Genomic DNA, 22671 nt, shown 5'->3' with positions numbered 1-22671 from the left:
TTTTGCATCTACTGTACAAATTATAAATTCAGTAAGGACCAGGCTTTTTCACATAACAATTGAAGAAAATTATTTAGATTGTTGTCACTGAAATGCCGTTTGTTGATTAAAGTATACGATTCGTTTGATGGTTTTCCGATCTCTTCCATATCAATATAGAAGGATATTGCGTCATAGTCTTAATAACCGAGTCTTGAAACTTGGGTTGCATATTTCCAATTTTCTACGTTTCTTGGCGCGTGGGAGTATTTATGATTGCAGTTAGGTTAAAAGTGATTAAAATCAATTCAAGCTCAGTTTTGGATCTAAAGTTCCAATATATTTAAAGGAAAATTTTTCTTGTAGGCCTTATATCTGGAGAACTACACATAGTGTAGCCTAACCCAAAGTATCACTGAAATCAATGTGATGTACTTATTCCATAAAAAATTATGAAAACTCGATTTAGTGTCCGTTCAATACTTTTGTGGTCCCTTGCCCCCGCCAAGTGAACTTTGTGGTGGACAAACACCGTGTGCGTGGGTTTTCTCGGGGTTCTCCCGTTTCCTCCCACTTTCTTCATTCCACCATTTCATTCATCACTCATCATCACCGTCTCCTTTAGCCTAACCGGCATATTCGTGGGACGTAAAACTCAAAATAAAATTTTGTGGTCCCTTATCCACAAATTCATCAAAAAGTCGAATACATTTCAATCAAAAATTTTCTTGTACATCTTTTAACTGGAGAACTGCATATAGCATAGCCAAATCTAAGCTGTCACTTAATATGATGTACTTATTTCGTAAAACATACGAAAATATAATTTAGGGGCCGGTCAAAAATTGTGTGGCCCCTGATCCAAAAACTAATTATTGGCCAAGATCGTTTGATGCGTTATTTGCATTATTCCTAAAATTCTTGACAAACGTCGCATTCTTTTGATCCACTTCTATGGATCATTCCTAAAATTCTTGTTCTTTTGAATCTGTTAGCCAGTCTACATTTATATCACCACATAATTACGCTTTCTTTAGGTATGTAAGTAATGTGTCTAATTTGGTGTAGAAAATGTTTACATCTTCAGACGTCGATCCATATAACTCCAAAACGCAAATTCTAAATGCATGTAAATATACTGTTACCGCTTCTATATATATTTCCGGGACAAAATTTGTTATGTTTATTTCCTTAACCTGGGCGTCTTTGCATGTTACTATACAAACACCGTCACACTTTGCAAATGAACGCTAAAAGTTAATCACTATTCTATAGTCTTCTACATCGACATAATTTATGGCTCTAGTATCTAGACAGTGCTCTGTTAGACACAATAGTTTAACTGACTGGAGTTCTCCAACAAAAAGGACTCTAAGAAAATCTATTTTATTTCCTAAACCTCGTACGTGATGATGAAGTACAGTTAATTCGTTATTGTTGCTTTTCTAGTAGCGCTTTGGGAGGTATCATCAAGATTAGAACCGAAAGAAAATCGTAAGTTTCTAATTGACGTTTTACTCTCATCAATTGGACTCGCTACAGTTAATTTACTCTCGACACATTCGCTCCTTGCAGTAAAAATCATCATTGTTTTCTGCAAGGTTGGAAATTAGTAACTTTTCTCCTTCTAACTGCATGTTTCCTAAATTTTGTACTGGACTAGGGATTGATACAGATTTGCCGCAAAATAAATCAAGCTATATGTTACAACAAATAATTTTTACTTCTTACATTAAAATCAAGGCTTACCTAGTATGATATTTGCGACGGATGGCACAGATGGCTAACACCTTAACATTGTTAAGAGGTTTAGACATCTTCATTATTTTACTACTGATTTTGCGCTTTTCTTCATTCACAGCTGAAAAGTGCGTTAAGACATAACAGTGGGGAACAGTACTCACTATAATATTTGTAAGTTTTGTATGAAGTAAAGTATTGTGCAATGTATTGAAACTTATTTTCAGCTTCGTTTTACACCACATCATTTGTACCTTCGAAAATAACAACAGTATCCTTCAACGTCAAGTTTTTCAAAGTTGTGGATAAATGTTGCAGTATGTTATTTTGAGCTGCATCTGGCTTTACAATGCCCATGACATAAGATTCCAACCCTTTATCAATAAGTGTCTTTGTAATTAAGTGACTATGGCTATGTACCACCACAAAAGTCTTACTTTGTACATTTCCTTTAGATCTATTATTTACACCATTTAGACCCTTGTACCATTCGATACAATCATTATTTTTATGGCTGTGCTTTTTCAATGGTTGAGTGATTCTTTGTACTCTCGATTCACATACATTATTACGAAATTCAGACATAGTATTCTCATGGGAATCACTGAGATTTAAGGGTTCATATGGATTTTTCTATTACTAAATTTGCACTCACACACATATTTGTTTCGTTCCTAACCGCCGTTTTCTTCGCTAGGTGTTTATTACATCACTCCACAAACTACACAGATTGTGAGGCTTCCAAAACATTAATTTCATTCTTAGCACTGTCTTCTGTTAACAATTTTATAATCTCGTCCTTTGTACTCAAGATCTGCTGAAACTTAGAGCAGGATTTTCATTTCATCCTTGTATTAGTCGAACCGAATGATAAATAAAGCATTTAAGTGTTACCAACGGTTTATTTCTTGATAAACTCTGTAAACTACAGTGCATGACGCTACTGAGGCATCAGCAAAGATTGTCCAAACACGGAAGATGGCAACGACCACTTCGCACTATAATATAGCAGTTCAAAAGTTATATGGTTCCCAGAGTTGCAAAAATTCTTAAATTGAAGATTAACGCAAATTTTCTGCCATCAAATAGAAACACAAGCCCTACATCGCTATTGCGCAATTAATTATATCTCAAAACATAACTAATATATAGAACTAGTTCTGCCGGATGGATATCCCTGTCGGCGCTATAAACGGAAGATCAAACACTAGATTCACATCACAATTTTAACGTCTATATATCCTCTCTTATTGTTTCAAATTTTCACCTAAAGTTCCTTAACCTTGCCAAAGTTGATCTCGATATTCAGTGACATGATATCAAGAAACTACATGACAATCACTAACTTTGCTATCCACTCGTTGATATAAACGACGTTTAATTTCCATGTTGAGTTTTGTTAGTTGTTAGCTTAAAAACGTCTAAATTAATAAAATATGAAGTGACACCACGGTTTCTTCCTTCTGTTAATTTAAATCATTACACTACATTCACATAGCTTACATCAGTCACAATTCATTCCATAAATACACCATAATGGAAGTATGCAATCGATCGAATTGGTGATATGGCCATTTTGCTAGCTATCGCTTGAATACTAAATTATGGTATTTGATATTATGTATTTTTATTTACATACAGTTCTAAGTAATAATGAGATAGTAAGTATTTCTTGTTTGATCATTTTAGCTGCTATAACAAAAAGTGCCCAAATTCCGTGATAGTTTTATGGGGGCAACGACTACATCTTCCTTTTCCCACTTACTCGCATGATTAACATTACGTTCGTTGATAAAAGTAATCGAGTCTATTAAATTGTCCTTGCCAACCTCTTTTGACGCATCTGGTGTCCATATTTGCAGATATCAATAGTGAGGAGAGGTTCCATATGCTCTTACCCTACCAAATTTTAATATTACATATTCTTTTATAGTTTTTTCTAAATTCTGCCAGCCTGTTTCCATTGCAGTGAGATCCATCTTCCTTTTGCTAGTCATAAAATCTAATATTACCCTGTAGTTTTATTTACTTCGAGAGATTTATCACGCCACTTATTTGCTATAGGTGTTTAACCCATGATGGTAATAACCTTCATAAATGTCTCTAGTATATAGTCATCAATATATTGTATAATACTCGTCCTCGACATTTTAGCTTACACGCCTTCGGCGTGGGAGATCCGGGTTCAATTCCCGGTGGGAACTCATGTAGTTCAGATTCCATGTTAATCACTAGGTCATGTCTTATATAGCCTCGCTGCTGAAAGGGAAGTTAATAAAAAATCAACTCAATATATTCATATCGAGAACTTTTGATCAGGTAAGTTTTATTAATTGAAGCGTCCTTGCATTTTGATTGCCATAACGAATCCGCCACAACTTTGAAATAATTTTGAGAAGCAAGAACTTTTTCAACTTTTATTATTCTTCAGTTGTAAATTGAGTAATTACACTTTTCCCTTTCATGCTCAAGAATATAAGCCAATCGTAAATTGTCAAAGCAAAGTAAATTAACCACGCGTGAGTTTATGCTAATCATATAATCTGTTATATAATTTAATCGCGAATATAAGGAATATTTCCTTTTCTGATGTAAAATTCTCTATATGAAATAATGTCGAAGTAAGATGAACATTTCTGTTCACGGATCTTCTTTTACACTTTCAAAGGCATGTCCATATAATGCATGTTGGTGCATCCTACCCAGAAACTATTTTTTTGTTGTTTGCTTGTAAATTTATTTTATGTCCAAATATTTCTTCTACAAAATGAATACGTTATTGTAGGCACCTCAAACACCGAACTAATTGGGTTTCTTACAATTTTCTGCTTCATATTGCGCATTTCTACTTTTTGCCCAGGATTCGGTGCTTTCGCTCCACTGTGCGCTGGAAGCTACACTTTTCTCTCCTTGTAAATCATATTTCTCCTAATACATAGTAGGACTGAAAGTGGGTTATTTTGTTCTTCCTGTAATATGTAATCGCCCTGTAACACGCTTAAAATAAGTATAATGTCGCGCTGCAATTTGTACTTACATTTTCGAATCTAAAAGTTAAAAAAATATAGTTTCTAATTTAATGGGTTATAGCTACTTGTAGTGCATACTATTATTAGTTAGACTTTTTTTTTAAACACACACACAACAAATTTAAACTATTATTTTAAAACTGGAATCAAATTTAAATAGAAATATAAATACGATTCCAACTTGCGTGGACCTTGAATTAATACATTTAAATGTAAAAGAATACTCACTTGTTTCTATATAAAATTGCGCTCGAATAGCTCGTCATTGTGTTACGTTATAAATCAGTAAAATATATATAAGAAAGTTAATTCACATGGGAAATCAATTAATTTTAATTCTTAGTAAAGTTATCAAATGATGCATTTCATATGTTAGCAAAAGCTTCATAATTACTTACTGTAGCACTTTTAAGTTTTCTGCACTTTCTTTTCTTTCCATCGTGTAACAATGCGTCATAACCCTTGCTATCCTTCGTACACTCAGCGATGAAACTTTCTTGAAGGTAGTTCGTCCATTGACAGTGGACTTTACCATGCCTGAGAACAATAAGATACATATCGGAGGTAGTAATATCCTGAGTCTTTGATATATATATTGCAATGAATCCATCATTATCCATAACGGTTTGATACGTGAATGACAGGTCACCATTAAATATTCTAGCTGGTGTTCGCGTTCCGCCAATAATTAACGGAACCCGTTGTTCTTGATTAGGTATCCCTGTGAATTAAATATAGATGTAATATTCAATATAGTGTACATAAGGATAAGAACTAGTTTATGACATGAAGTGGTATTAACTTACATCCCATATGAAGTGTGTTTAAAAAGAAACCGAACTTATGATATACCATATTTATTTTTCATTGTACATTTTAAGCACTGTCCCCTCGAACTGTTCCCTTCCACTGAAAAAACACAATTCAAAACGTTTCTTCCATTTTTGAAAAGCCTTCAGAAATGCAATTCCTGGGATGGCACGAAGTCTCTTGTCAGATTGGCCAGAATGCCTTCTATGTTTTCAAAACGACGCCCCTTTAACATGGTTTCAAGTTTCAGGAAAAAGGATAAAGTCGCCTAGGGCTAGGGGTCAAGGTCACAACAGGAGAGTGAGTTTTGCTAGTTTACTACCGACAAGAAACTACGCCTTAGCCGGCTCATTGTCATGAGTCAACATCCAAGTCTGATTTTTCCACAATTCAGGACCCTACCTGTACAGATCATTCCCCAAACGCGTTAGAATTCCCTGGTAGACTACCTTGTTTACCATCAGACCTTGCTGTACAACTTCCTGATATAAAATGTTTTTCCATTCAAAAACACAACCAACATCACCTCGATCTTTGACCTATACATGTGTGCTTTTTTGGTAAATGTGATCCTTTGTCCACCATCTGCAACAACTGCACCTTCGTTTCAAAATCATAGCCATAAATTTGTCTCATAGCTTGTTATGACTGTCTTAACCCATTTGAACCAGTTGTTCCAAAATTGGAACATTTTTTACTTTACTTTTATTTTTCATATAACGTGAATAAATATAACAATTTTTGTATGGACCTCTTCATTTGGTACCAATGGTTTAGCAAATGACGTATCTTTGTCTTGAATTGGCGCGAACGATGTGTGCTGTCGATATTAGTTGCGTTGATTAAGAGCAAATTATGGCGTATCAAAGGAGGTAATTAAATTTTATGTTCGTTTATGAATTTTCTATCTATATAATACTATTTGGGTAGGAGAAGTATTAAGTTTTCAGTGCATGTGAAATGCAACAATTGATTATAATTTTTATTAATAAAATAGGGTTATAATTTTGAATGTTCCAATATTGGAACAACGGGCTCGAACGGGTACATGAAATTTGCATTTTGTTTGTTCCATTATTGGAACAACGGGCGTAAATGTGCCCATAAAACTATATAATATGGTAATTTTATTAGATGCATTAGTAATTGTTTCGTACATTTTATGAGCGTATTTTTATTTGATGCTATTTGTGTCTCTTTTGAGGGCGCTTGCATTGAGAATTTATTGGTCTTATGAAGGAGGAGAAATTTATACACAAAAAATTGATTTAATTGTTACACCCACGCGGTACACTTTTCATTTGAGTTGAGTTGATTGTGAATTTAACGTTCTTTCAGCAGAGAGGCTATATGAGACGTGACCTACTCATTAAAGTGGAATCCGAACCACATGAGCTCCCGCCGGGAAGCGAAGGCGGTCTCCCATGCCAAAGGCGTGTACGCTAACTGCTTAGCCACGTAGGAGCTCTTTTCAGTTGAGAGACGACAGCCAAATAGAGTTGCAGGTGTCTTGATCGCTCATTCACTGGATCGTACATTTATTTACCTATATAGAGGAGTTGTTAGGAATGCCTGATCACATTTTGTAGCATTTATTATTGAGTTCACTTTACTGCAGTGAGATAAAAACAGTAAATTTTGGACATAGATAAAGGCATAGTATATAGTTATATTTTATAGGTACTGTAGGGGAATCATTAGCAGCCTACACAATTTTACAGGCCCTGGCCGCCTTCCTTTCAGTTTCTTCCCCAGTATTATCATTATGTTGATTGCTCCAGTGTAAAATTGCCTCTGAGCTGTATCTGGTAGCTTCCAAATAAATAAATATTTTATGTTGTTTTATATTTTAAATGTGTATTTCACAACTTCATCTGGATTTTATTTATTTCAAGAAATACTGTTTTACTTCAGATTGAGTGCAAGCGGTCCCGGGTTCGATTCTCGGTGCGTGCTCTCGGTCGAAAAAGTGTAAGAAGCTTTTTAGGCTTCCATTCTGAATGAGGATTTCCTGGGTTTTCCTCATTCACACCAAGCAAATACCGGGGTGGTACCTAACATATATGTCCCAGGTCGCTTCCTTCCTTCCCCAACACTTGCTTCCTTCCCTTTCCCTGGAGAGTGTTCTCGCCGAGGGAGGTCATCCATCAAACGTGACGGGCTAACATGGCCAGAGATGCCGAAAGTCCAGAAATCTAAATCCTCCCTCCCTATTTCAGATTGACTGTTGACGAAATTATCAGTATACTTGCTAACGGAGAAGATATTCTTGCTGCAGATGTTGTCATTACACCACCAGCAAATGAAGAGTTCTCGGAAGAAAATGAAGCAGATATAGAGAGGCTATCTAGAAATCAGTTGCTCGCTAAGGGAGGAGCTTCTTTTACATTAACGCAAAGCGGCCAGCTGAGAAATGAATTTATAGGTAAGAGTTTGTTGGATGATGAAGCTCCGAAACCTAGGACATCTAATGAAAGTCAGCCTTCTGCAAAGTCACATAAGAAATATAATCCCAACAACGTGCAATTCTTGGAAGACCTATTTCGAACCAATTGCGACCGGTCAACAAACGAGCAACAAATGAAGTGGGATATGATAAAGAATTACATTTCATTGTAAAATCAGAAAGACAATCAAGATCTGGATAGGCCCTAGTGAATATAACACAACATGAAAGTGCTTCATTTACTTCCATTAGTAGTAAGAATGTGATGTATTGGAAAACAAGTATAATGTAAAAAATCTGTTATTATGTGAATATGCATAATATTAACATGTTTCAATATTTGTATACTTTGTATCTAATGAATATTGCAAATTATTGTAAAATATGTATCTCAAAACATTAACGAAATAATACTTTAGCCTGTCTAAATTGAAATATTTTCTTCCAGAAACCTGTACCCTTTCAGGCCCGTTGTTCCAAAAATGGAACATTACCAAATTAGGGGTCCATGACATTTTCGTAAACCATAATGTATTTAAATATGTTCTTTACATTTATTTTTACCAATCTGATAGGAACCAAGATTAAATTTGACAAAAAATAATTTGGGTTTAAATGGGTTAAGAAAGTTCTCATGTTCATTGGCTGTTGTTGGCTGAATTCTACACGCGTCTCTTTTTGATTTTAGTCAACAAACGCAGAACGAATTTTGCACTAAACTACACATCTGAAATTTTCAAATAAAATTTTATAGCATGATCTTCCGTTCATTCCCACTTCGTGAGCAACTTTTCTCGAACAGTTAACGACGATTCGCACGAATCAGAGCACGAACTCTCCTCACATGGTCATCATCTTTTAATCTGTAGGGTCATTCAGTCTTGAGATCGTCACCGACCCATATTATGCCATGTTAAAAATGCCTAAATCATTCATAGTACTGTGTTCGACTCATACAATCCTCTCCTTACGCTTGGCAAAGCAAATAAAATGTCTCTGTAAAAGGTTTGCACAGTTTGTGGCAAAATTTCATACACAAACGTTCTTCTTCAAGCTCCTTCGTACTTATTTCTTCACTAATCCCTGAACAGCTTGAGCACCTGTTCACTTCAGGGGCTTTATCTCGGCAACTAATGGTCAGAGCGAAACACAGTAAACAGTAGTTTCTTGTCTAAACCTGCCGCTAGGTGTGCTTAGTAGTCGAGCTGCGCTCGCTTAAACAGTTGACGCACTATTACGAAAGTTCAGTTTCTTTCTGAACAAAACTCATATTTCATCACTTATTAGAAATAAAATGGAAACATGAAATTATGAAGTTATTAGTAAATCGAATAACCAGTCTCCACTTATATTTATAATATTTTTATTTATATGATTTAATTATTTATCGTATACATTTCATCGTTATTATTATACTTTATTTAGTACTCAATATTTTATAATTATCATCAAAGAAATGATAACGTTTATGAGAAAAGAAAACAATATACTTTTAACTGAATACTTACACATTAAAAAAGGCTATATTTACCTCTGGTTAATAATTTCTAAATTTGGTGGGCCCCTATTAAAATACATATGTTTACTATTTGAGTTTACAAAAGATTCCAAACTGAAGTAAATGAACATTAAAGAAAAAATGTATTTAAGTAAATATTGGAGAATCGGCTGGTTACATTTTAGAGCTAGTAGCAATCCTAGATATTTGAAAATAGTTGAGACCTCTTTGTATCCTCTGTTGTTCATTGTTTAGAACTGGAAAAGATTAAGTAGTTTTGCACATCAGCGTCGTTTGATTTGTCTATCCTTAGTGTTATAGTATTTTCGGACAAATCATTGATAAAATAAAGGCTTTTTTTTTTTTTTAGATATATACGTTGCTGTAAGGGAATAATATTAGATTTAGCTATTGATATTAGATATAGCTTAAACAGCACTGAGCCTGCCACAAGTTGAACGACACATGCATGTGCACTAAAAGTGGATTTCTGATATTTACGAAATGTCTTATAAGCCGCAGATATTATTTAGACCATCAGGGGATTTTTGATCATCCGAAATCATGGTATATTGGGAAGATTGTAAATCATGAATTGAAGAGCTAATATATGAGGAGTCTTCTTAACTCGAAATAGTTTATAATTCGAACAAAAATGCATTTTTTAAAAATACTATACTGATGACAATAGCAAAAAGGTAGTGTGTGATATGACTTTATGGACCGTTTCATTGGATACTATAAAATAAGATAGCAATAATTTTTAAGGTTGGAAAGATTGCAAATAGAGGAATGCCTTTTCCATTGTTTTACACTAGTCTAGACGCAGGCGTAACGAAGGATGAGACGAAAACGTAGTTCTTGTGATGATGGTAGAGCAAATGAAGACATATAGACAATGAGTAAAGCAGCGTCTGTCAACCTCTCTGATTTCTTCAATATGGTGGAAAATTTAAGAAAAATTACTGAAAGTCAACCACATACTATTAATGATGTATTTCATTCAATGAATGAAATGAAAGTCTTTGTTAACCAAATAAAGGTATCAAATCGAAACAAACAATACTCACGCACGCGGTGTACTGTATAGACTGAGATTCTTCTTCTTTCTCACGGCAAACGTTTTTACCTGTACATTCACAACTGCTTATGCGCAGTTTGTTAGCATAAGGAGGGTCAATTAACACACAAAGTTGAGAAACCAGGAAAAGACTTGGAAAGAATTGGGCAATAAAATCAAAATTTATGATGTATGTTATGCTGATAAAAATTTGTGACATATTTTCAAGAAGTTACATGAATATATGTTTCCAATGGAGACCATTATTGTGAGAGAGAAAAGTACGTTATTATGAATGAATGCTTTATGCTGAAATACTGGGAATATATTTACATATACTATTTTGTAAGCTAACAAATCATGTAATAGGCCTATAGAGATATCTCCAATCATGACCACATTTTTGTTAATATGCCGATCTGTTATAAATATTGTTTTAAAGGACGGTATAAGAAAATAACCTCAGCCAGAATTGTAACTCTGTGAAGGTACATTGTGGTTAACGAAAGTGTATTTAAACATAGATATGTGTTGCCGTAGTCTCTTTCAAAAACAATTTCGCAGAAAATAGGAATATTGGTCGTAGCTAATAAGATCTAGTTAAGCCTTCGGGATAAAGACAAAACAATCTTCAATATTTCGAGATATGCTTCTTTCTCGCTAAATTAGTTGCAAAGAGGGTTAGGATTGTATGGCCGCACCCTCAGTTGTGGCATTGATACCAGAACGACGTGAAAGCAGCAGAAACCACATTTATATTATTTTGTTTAATTTATTATCATTAAATAAAATACTAAATCATGTAAAATATTACAAATACTCACGAGGCCATGCACAACGTTCTATTTGGTTCAATATCCGTGAAATGCCTGATATTTAACATGCAATACCTTCAAACGGTACAAGCTATGGTAAAGCTCACTACACCAATGAATTTCTGAGAAACTTGTACATGAATTTGATGTAACATTTGCATCTATTTTCATTCAAAAACCAATGACGGATCCAAGACGGCGGTCTGGTGGATAACATGTGTCAGAGAAGCAGTGCTTGATTGAATTTGTTTTACATATGCCCACATTCATGTCCAGTTACATCTAAACAAACTAAAAGCAATTTTGTGTCCGAGCTTTGTAGTACTGTATGATTGAAAGTCGGATATATGGACTCCCATCAAAGTGCAATTAGCGATATGGGCTGCCAAATTAGTACCATACTTATTAGGCCGCGGAGAATTTTGCATTTGAATCAATTTTACATGAATCCCGAGGGGACACTTCGCGAATGTACCATGTAAGTGACATCACCTATGTACGAGTTATATATTCTTGCGTCTTATTAACTGTCCAGTTAACCTATATCAATTAGCCTCTTTTCAGATCTGCACCTCTTAGTGTGCATCCGTATACTAAATTTTGGTTCGATTTGGTGGGTGTTTCTAGCTACAGAGAAGCTACATTATTCATTCCATGGCATAGATGTTCTAGAATCAATAATTTTCTTTCGAAATAAAAAAAATAAAAAAAACTTTGACGTAAGAAAACTCAGCCCAAAATTAAACAACTGCTTGTGAGTTTTTTTTTAAAAAAGAAATTACTTGTGTCATATATTTAAATTATTACTGGAGATATTCGTTTAGGAAATATGAACAAAATCGCTCGAGGCATTTAAAGAAAATAGTTGAAAGAAACTTACCTCTAAAATATACAAGTAGTAGATTTGTTTAGAATACATTAGCTATGTTATATTGACAGGTTATTAAAACAACTCTTATTATGAGATAAGTTATTATTGACAAACTCGCCCAACAGAAACGTACTACCAAGAATAAATTACCGAACCTCTCGCAGAGGTTTCTAGGACTATTTATGAAACACTAAGAAAACCTGCAGAATCATCTTTAAGAAAATCGTCAGAAAGGACCTCACAATCAAGAATAAGCTAGGTATTCTCTTCATTGTATAGATCAACTTAGGTTAATATATACTAAACTGCTATATATTTGAAATCAGTGAAAAATGTATAACAATTTGGTATATCATACATGTAGGTGACACAACCTATTTACTGCCGGAAGTGTGAGATATTACTGTTTCTAGTTGAGGCACTAGCGACCCCACCAACGCAGATTGCCTCGAAAATAGCCACAATCGTTATTGAAACTGGTGCATGTCTCTGCAACAAAAATCTCGTTTTTATACAATACGAAGCTTGAAATTTTGGTGTACCGCTTCTGGACACTACCTTCCGATTGGTGCCTATCGGTTTTGGTGAGAATTTCGGCTATTTAGACTAGATTAGAAGGACTTGAGCCAAGCGTGCAGTATACATAGTATTTTGAATTACGATTAAAATGTATAAAAATAAACTTATCTATTTACCTATACAAAAGGGGACAGGGGCCATACTTCATAAAATTTGTCAGAATGAAACAAAACTTACAGAATTTACTTTGTATGAAGCTCTAAAGAATAACATACCTTTTTAAGGTTTGTGTTACTTATTTAGGGAGGGCAAAGAATTATCTAAGTCTGGTCTTAATTCTATCATAGAAGGACAGGGAGGTTTGGAATCAAAGTTGGAAGACCAGTTTTTCTTCTGCCTACACCTTAAAGCAAACTAATGCTAATAATACACGTATTTATTTACATAAACAAGGTTACAGTGCGCATATCGCATAAAATACTTGTACAAAGAGAACAAAATTTGTAAAATTTACTCTCGTTGACGCCTGAAAATTAAATAATTTGCATATGTATGTTTAACAATTAAAATTTTAAATTAACAATTATAAAAGTTTAAACTTAACACTACTTAAAAATATATAAATTGATAGTATGACGTCTTACGAGGGGTGACTCAAAAGTTTTGAGCCTTGAGGGAAATATTAGAAATACAGATTTGGAAATGCCTTTATTTTTCAACATAATCCCCTTGGACAGCAGCACATTTGCTCTAACGGTGCTGCAGTGTTCCGACCCCAATAGAAAAAAGTATCTTAGATTGTGACTACAGAGACTTCTCCATTGATGTCATTACGTCATTACCGCCTGCAAATATACTCCTGCTAGAGCCGATTTTAGATTGGGGCACAAGTGGAAGTCTGAGGGGTGGGATCTGGAGAATAGAGTGGATGAGAAACGAGTTCAAATTCTCATTTGTAAATAGTAGCCATGTCAACTGCTGACGTGTGGCTGGGAGCATTATCGTGATGGTAGAGAACGTCTTTGGGCTTAATTTGTGGCCTTTTTATTTCTTGAATTTGCGCTCGAAGTTTTTTCAAAAGGTCACTATAGTACTGTCCTGTGATAATATGATCCCTTTGCAGGTAATCAATGAATATCAGACCTTGAGAATCAAAAAAACAGAGGCCATCACTTGGCCAGCGGAGAGGTTACCTTTGCCTTCTTTGGGGTAGAGGAGGAATGGTTCTTGAATTGTTTGGATTCCTGTTTTGTTTCTGGCTTTTAATGGTGTACCCAAACTCGTCTATAGTGATGAAGAGACAGAGAAGATCGTCCACATCACGTTTCAAATTGTCCACGGATAGGTTATACCGAGTGCGTTTTTGTTCGGAATGAGAAGGCGTGGGACCCATCGAGCAGAAAGATAAACTAAGCTCATTCTTCAGAATATAATCTGCTCTCTCCTGTGATATGCCCAGCCTGTCTACTATCTGTACAGGTAGAGTTGACAATCGGAGATCTTTCATGATCATATCAAGTACCAGGCCAATGTTTCTCGTGGTGGTTGCAACTGATGATCTCCAAGATCTCGACTCATTTTCAACACTCTGCCTACCACGTTTGGGTTGCTGCACCTATATTTTGATGGTGGCATATGTAGAGGCAGATTCATCTACGGTATTGACCATATCCCGGTGGATCTCAGACGCCGACGTTACTTTTAATTGGAGATACTTGATGACTGATCTGTACTAGATTTCGAAACTTCTGCTATCTCACCCCACTTCAAAAGCCTCTGAAAGATAAAAGAAATTACTTAGAACCGAGAGTTTGATACACATTAATACCAAAGTTGTGCTATTCAACAGATATAATTATTCCATTTTAGATTCTCATTTTCTATGTTAGGGTTAAACCTTTTCAGTCATCCCTCGCAAACTACGTAAGTCAAGTATTTTCTGTAGTTTCTAAAAATTTCACTCGTGCAAAAGAAGGTAGCCACATCTATATAGTATATTATTTCTGTATGTTCACTGTTTTCCATTTTGTTTTTGTTAACATTTCATAATATATACACTCAATATCTACAAAAGGTAATTAGTAAAATTCTTATATCTTTCTTCTTCTAATAAATATTTTCTTTTCCTATTAGGCGAAAACAGGGAAACCCATGTAATACTATTGTTGCTTGTAATGGAATCGGACAAAATTTATGGATTTTGTCCCTGTCCACCCTTGTACAGTAAGAGACTCTCCTGGATGGTACAGCCATATGAAAATTTACGTCTAAGGTGCTCCACCAACTGATTCCGAAGCATTTGCCGGGAAGTATGTAAATAAATTAGCTGTAAAGGAAGGTGGGTGGAATCGCAAGGAGCGGAAGAATTCCCGTACACTTGGGCGAAATTCCCACTACTGTCTACAGCATCATTTCTCCGAAATGAAATAAATCTTAGACGTGTTGTTCTTATGGTAAACATATTACTTGATATTTGTCCTATTTGTGAACATAAATTGAAACAAAAAATTAAAGTCCAATCCTGTTGCTCTTGGAATGAACACTCTTTCAGTGGTTTGATCTGAAATTACTTTGCAGAGTCTGAATAAATATTGTCAATTTAGGATGGTAGGAAGAGCGGATTCCCCCCTTTTTCAGTGTGAAAATACATACATTTAATCAAATGCTTAGTGAGAGTGAGCCCATTGGTATAGCATATTATGATTTCAATTTTTGCTTCCAAGCCATCTTATGTCATAGCTGATGACCTTGGAGAACGAGAGATGCAAATATGATGAAAGAGAGATACAGTCACATGCGCAAATTTAGAATTTGAGACAAAATGATCGGATAGCATCCATATTTTGTGGCAAATTTTGATTTTATAAGTAGACATGTAAAAGCTCACCCAAACCTAAGAGCATCCCACTACCAATTGTTGAATTCAAGTGAAGAACTCAGTTGAGAGCATCAGATGATTACGGAGAGGTAGAAACATCTTCAGATATGGGAAACAAACAATGAAAGAATTGAAGTGCCCTGAACAGGACTCGGACGATGAAACTTATGATTACCAAACAACAACTCTACTCACTCATCCACACTGAACGATAGGCAGTCATACGTCAGACACGGTACGTATGTTACTAACAATACGTTTATTTGTTAGGGGTAAAGTTAAGGAAATTTCCCGTCTCCAGTTTTTCTTTCCCTGGCACTTACTTAATTACTGTTGTCCCATCCTGGGAAGAATAATTTCCAAACCTCCATAAACTTTCCTCACAATTTATATATAGCAGCACAAAACATTTATCCATGCCTGTTCTGCACAATTATACTTACACAAAACCATTACTTCCAATTCTATTTATTCCAGTACCAAGTGAACAGAAATACTGGATATGAAATTCTAAGTGTCGGCGAAAGTCTTGCAGAAAATATCCAAATTCAATTTTTCCATTTGGAACAGAGGAACCATACACGCAAGTTGCCCTTATGAGATTTATTTTGCTAAGGAAGGACATAAATTTACATTGAAAATGGCAAAATTGCAAGTTTAATTATAACATAATTTTATTTTTAAGAACGCCAAATACGAAGGAGAACGGATGTATTCTCTTTGGCTTGAAAGAATAAAATTACGGATGAAGGTGGAAGTGAACAGAGACTGTTGATGTTTAGGAAGAATGCATGCTACCAAGCAGGGGCGTAGCCAGGAGGTCTGGAACCTCCGGACATTTGCACAAGTTGTTAAAATAAGGCCCAAGAGTAGAAACATACCGAAGGGACTTTGCGATTGAGGTCGAGGTGTCACTCGATAGTGGCACAAACACATGGCTTCAAATGGGTATGCACATGCGGAATATGTACGCTACAGTGCGACCTAGAGGTCGACCGCGAGGGTGAATCAGTGGTCTCGTTGATAAACAACCGAGTTTGTTTTTACATCGATGTTCAGCGGAAGCATCGCTGTGGCTCATGTTCTCTTTGGTTTTCCTAGAAGCGCTGCAAGGAATAAAGTCTTCATTTGTTTAAAAGTTCGTCTGGAGATGATTCTGTATGTCTATACTCCAGAGGTTTTGCTGCACTATTAAACGTGATTATGAAAGACATATTAATAGAACTAGTGAGGAATGTTCCAGCAATATGGGATACGAAACACAAAAACATCATAATAGACACGTTTTAAATATAGAATGGAAGAAAATAGCAACTGAAATGTGAATGTCGGGTAAGTTATTCATATTTATTTGAGAACTATACTGTAGCTTATTAGAAAAAAGAAGCTACTGTTAATTATTTATATGCTTAAAAACTCCACCCCTTTCCCCCAATTCCGAGATTAATATATAAGGGTTTCTTGTAAATTCGTTACTGATATAAGGTAAAGAAATACCTGTAAAGACAGGCACATCCATAGGGAGAAAGTGTCGTATAATGGAATTGCAGTGGCGAAACTTCATTTGCTACAGTTAATACCGCCTCCAAACCGAAACCTGAAGATATATCTGTCTTTTTCAAGCAGCTGGAGGAATGGCCACCCCTGGCCCAGGAGGGGAGCCGCAATTTTTAAGTTGCCAAGAGCTAGCCAAGAGTCTAAGTTCTTTCCACTCGAGAAAATCAGTAAACAAATCATTGGTTACTACTGTGTTAGTTAAGATTTATTTGGAAAAACCGTCTGCTAAAAACTACTACCAAATAGACATAAAGCATAGCTAATATTCAAAAATATCCGAAATATGTAATATTTGTGAAACACAAGAGAGGGAGAGAAAGAGAGAGAATTAGTCCCGTACTTAATAGTACCCTTCGGTTATAAATTGAAACAAATGAACACTTTCCATGCCATCTTTCTGATCTTCCAGAAACAGCAAGTGGCACTACGAACTTATCTGTTTCTCTTTGTGTCTGTGACTGTCGGTCCCTGACATACGTAGTTGATGCTCGATTGTTTGAATTCTGAGAAATTCACTTAAAGGAAAGAAACATTAGTTTCTAAAAATATACATATATTGTAGTTACTCATGCGAAATGTAACGCGAAAAAAGCAACGCAAACTAGGTACGTTACCTAAAAATTTGTAACGCGTTACCCTTACAGTTACTTTGGAAAAATGTAACGCGTTACTAGGAAACGTTACTTAAAAAGTAACGACTTATAAGTAACGCGTTACTTGCGTTACGTTACTTCCCAAGACCAGTCTCAAGCTTACTTGCTTAGGGAAGGAACCAGGAAACCCACCCATCAGATAGTTCAGTAGGTGGGGTCTCAGTTTCGATCCCCGGTGGAGAGCCTTTCAAATATTAAACGTCCTCGATGTATCTGTGTTCGTGTCCCTGTCGTTCAAGGTTACTGGAAATAACTGTACACACCTGTTCACAAAAAGCTGGAAACCCGTTCGTAAACTAAGTCCGAAAAAGTGAGCCTAGATCCGTCACAATTCCCGCAGATCTACACACAGGGAATTGCATGTTCCACCGTTCTTTATATAGACACTTGCTATACATCGTGCTGTCATCCGAGCGATGTGAAAATGTAAAACCAAAATCATACTACTTATTTTTGAGATTAATATTGATTGCACACCTCATGCTCAGTTCCAATATGCAAAATCAACCATTATCTTAAGTAGAAATTGCTGAAAACGACAGAAAATGGATATTTAAACCTCCAAGTAGGAATCTGTGCTGGAGCGATTCTATTATCAATATTATAACACAATCTCTGTTAGGTTGCGTCTGTGGTCAAGCTGGTTTAATATAGCTACTTACATTTCTGAAACGAAGGGCGACGGTTCGAGCCTCCGTTCGGAAAGTTAAAGTTTTCCTTTCTTTTTTCTAGATATATCAGAACTTTTTTATAAATATAAATTTCTACTGTGAAATGATTGCTAACACATTATCCGACAAACTGTCACTTTCAAATCCCTGTCCCATTTACTAGCCCGCCATGTCCATAATTCATATACGAAAACGCTCAAAATGAGAAATGTGAACACAGTTGAATACCTAAAACCACACGTCCAAAATGAAAATTATCCATATATATATTTCGGGGTGCTTTGCTAACTTCATTCTTGGAAATGTGAACATTCTACAAGATATTTCATTCACTTTACAATATTTTATTTGAATAAACATAAAATTTCGGTGGGGGCATCAAGCCCGGAAGTCCTCTAAAATACACACACATATATATATACATATGCTTGTATTTTTTTGCATTACAAAAACTTAGGGTACCTCATACTCTGAATTCTTATAAAGCAATTTGAACAATTATTTAGAAAATATCTACTGCTTAAAATCGGATTAAATCGCAATGCCAGTAATCTGTAATATCTTAAATTTTTATTTATTTACATTGAATGTGTACTTGTTCTATACTGTATGGCATGAATAGCAGCTGCTACATAAGAAATAATTATCTATTTAATATAATTGAATTTAAATAGGGAATGAAGTGTATAATAATGGTTGTATGTGAAACAGATGTTGCGTAGTGGTGTAGCTGGTTACCCCGCGAGCTTTGGAATACTGGGCTCTTCAAACTGTCCATCATTAGGGATGCGCAGAGTCAAGTCGAAAGAAAACTTTCGTGACAAAATTTGACTCGAGACACAGCTCTCCCAACAGAAAAATATACATTTTTCGAGTCGAGACATCACTTTTACAGCATATTGTCGAGATGAGACGGCCCCAAATCTTGTCTCTTGCGCATCCCTATCCATCCAACCTAGATAAAATCAATTTTGAATACGAATATTCGATTTCTTTTAACGATAATTTTAATCTACGTTGATTGAAGTAAGATATTGACTTGAACTGCTTTATTACACACTTAACCTTCGCATACTGCAATTATATCTAAGTTTGGCATAAATATTTATTATTAGAATGTAAACACTGAAGAATATATATTAACACACAATGAGGAAGAACTCAATGCTCGTAGTAATTAACAAATTGATTGGATGTTTATTTAAAATTAACTCTCTTGAAATCTAAATAATCATTATTAGAAAGAAAGCAAGGTAACCGTTTTGTTAATTTGGACATACTATAAGAGATTGAGGAATGTTTATTTAGTCGAACAGAATATATGAAACTAAATGGAATGACATGTGGAACTGAACTTGAAAGAGGATAGGATGTGCAAGTGAAAAATTAAAAAAAAAAACAATGGTTAACAGCAGTAGTCACTACTTACAGCAGATGAGTGAAATCTACCCCTTCCCCCCAAAAGTTCAACAATTCTGCAACATAAGGGTGTCACATTTTCTTTGTTTCCTGACAACATTGAAAAATGGAGTTTGCATATTTTTTGTCTATATCCCTTCAATATAGTTAGCTAACAAACCAAGTACGATCAAGTGACTAGACATCACCTGAGTGAAATTTATATAGTTAGTTTCGATACAGCGTTCACCGAAGTGACGCAGACGTGATGTTAAAGCTTCTGGTAGGACCTATTTCGTTATGGATTTTAGGTCAGTGAGATTTCTTTACACGTATCAGAAAGATCTTTAACTACATACTAAAGGCGTGTCGTATGATTTGTTCAAACCGTCAGGTATTTGGACAACCATGAGCCCCATTCGTTTTGCTTCACTGCTCAGAAGTTTAACTTGAAATATATTCTTACTTTTCCACGGAAACACAAACTGTTTGAATGCTCATTTTATCATAGGTGAAATGTATAATTCTGCAAGTAATAAAATTTGTCATGTCTTTCGATCCCTCGTCCTTTGGGTCAGCAGTTCGACACGTAGACAACTAGGCTAATTGTTGTTGTGTAACAGCTTGGAGGAAAATCGGTTTGAACTGCACGAAGGAAATTGAGGGCATTGGTTATAGCTGGATGGAGGCAAATACCATGTGCTCCCAACTTCGTAGTGCCACTTGCTGGTTTGGGGAGATGAGGATAGCCTTAGGGAAATCACGTGTACTGATTGCAAGCACCTGGAAGATTTTGTCGGAGATTTTGACAGCTCCAAACCAATACATTCTGTGAGTGAACTACGAGTGCAATGATACTGGTAGTCTATTTTACTTTGATTGGTGTTGTTTTTATAAAGGTGGAGAACGAAAATATTTTACCGTTCGAATCTTTGAAAAATACTTTTTTAAGAGCTGAGGATGATGGTGGACAGAATTAAAAAGTAAACAGTCTGAACTGCCGAGCGAAAAATATTTATCAACAACTAGGGTGCCATAATTAACGATTTATAGTAAGGGGTTAATATGAATGAACTGTGTTCTGATGAGCAGACCTACTTTATTACTAGAAAATAGTTTGCTGATGGTATGAAATATTGGAGTTCTTTCAGATCAGTTTGCTTATCCTAGAGTCCCGTTGATTATAGAGTTTGAAACTAGCTTTAAAAAGCATGTATCGATTTTAGAGTTACTTTTAAGTTTTGATTCACTCCCAATTCATGTGTTCTCATTTTATTAGTTTTAGTGTAATGTTTCTCTATATTCTGTATTTTTAATTTTACATAACAATATTGTTATTATTATATAATTAGTTTAGCAGAATGATAATAAGAAACCATTTGTTCTAACGTATAGGGATAAACACGAGTCAAGCTAAAACTCTACTCTACTCGAATTCAAATTGAGTTTCGAGTCAAGTAAAGGTAATAACCTCGAATCGAGTTCCTAGTCGATTCAGTTTTTCGCGTCGAGTTTCGAGTTCAGTCGAGTTTGACAAATAATTCGTTCGTTTTAACTCGTCTTAAAATCATGGCCTGATTACGCTGGAAAACGAAAGCCATGAGAAATGTAAGCTAAACAGTAATATGGAATACTTTTAGTGTTGCTGACGAGAGGGGACACTGCCCGCATCTCGTACCGTCTGGATAGCGAAACCACAATAAATGTTTCATAACAAGCTCAGCTTGGCTCGGCTCGGCTCAACTGAGAAGATGGCTCGAGCCGGCTCACTTGGGGTGAACCATCGCCTCGAGCTGGCTTGGCAGGGATGAGCCATCTGCTCGGATCGGCTCAACTGAGCCGAGTCGTTGGGTGAGCTGTTGGCTCAGCTTGCTTCTAAGTTTGGGTCGATAGTAAATGAGCTGTAAGCCGAGCTGCCCAAGTCGTTGACAATTCTAAACCCGTACCGAGCAGTTTTGAGGATATTTGGCCAGTGCCCTATAACTTTTAACATTGTTTGGATCGAACCCGAATACTCAACCTAGACCCTCAACCCAAATTCAGAAGCTAGTGAACAATGTCCTTGACTCCTAGACTTCACGACTACCGAGGTTCTCATTCAACTAGTTTTTTAGTATTCAAATACAAACCGCCTATCTTTCATGTTTACATACAGAGCTGTCGTTATAATAATAATAATAATAATAATAATAATAATAATAATAATAATAATAATAATAATAATAAAAGTTGTAGTAGTAGTAGTGTCATTGATAATAATTATACTTTCTATGTAATATACTTGAAGAATGTACTCGAAACTACACACCGGATTTCGGTCGACTCGACACGAAACTCGACCCCAATTCGAGTCGAATTGAAGGAAATTTTTCGAGCCTAGTTCTCGGTTCGAGCTCAAAGATGTCTGTTTCTAGTCGAATCGAGTTTCAAAGAAAACTCGCTCAAACTCACTTGTGTCCCCCCCCTACGAGTAACAACACAGTATGGCATTTTATCAATGTTACATTATATGAAAATGGTCATATGTCAAGTAAAAATTTGTCCTTGTATTTACAGAAAGCAATTCAGAACATGCAATAATAATAATAAAAATAATAGCGGTAGTAATAGTAGTACGGAAAATTGAAGTCATATTTTTTTCACATTTTCAAAGTTCCGGACTTAAAAGTAACGCGTTACTAACGCGTTACTTTCGAAGTAAAGTAACAGTTACTTTTTGTTGCAAGTAATGCGTTACTAACGCGTTA

At 35.5% G+C, this 22671-nt stretch overlaps 1 protein-coding gene across 1 annotated transcript in view; it reads right to left on the bottom strand.

Annotated features, from left to right (window-relative positions):
• LOC145669849 (uncharacterized) overlaps positions 1-22671 on the bottom strand; it is a 142362-nt gene that overhangs the window by 38891 nt on the left and 80800 nt on the right. The window contains exon 3 of the mRNA XM_081738196.1: positions 5147-5469. Coding sequence (XP_081594322.1) covers positions 5147-5469 — 323 coding nt within the window. The remainder of the gene's footprint in view (positions 1-5146; positions 5470-22671) is intronic.

This window comes from Thermobia domestica, chromosome 14 (genome assembly GCF_964235325.1).
Source record: "Thermobia domestica chromosome 14, izTheDome1.hap1.1, whole genome shotgun sequence".
Classification (NCBI taxonomy): domain Eukaryota; kingdom Metazoa; phylum Arthropoda; class Insecta; order Zygentoma; family Lepismatidae; genus Thermobia; species Thermobia domestica.
This window is presented reverse-complemented; position numbering and strand designations above follow the sequence as displayed.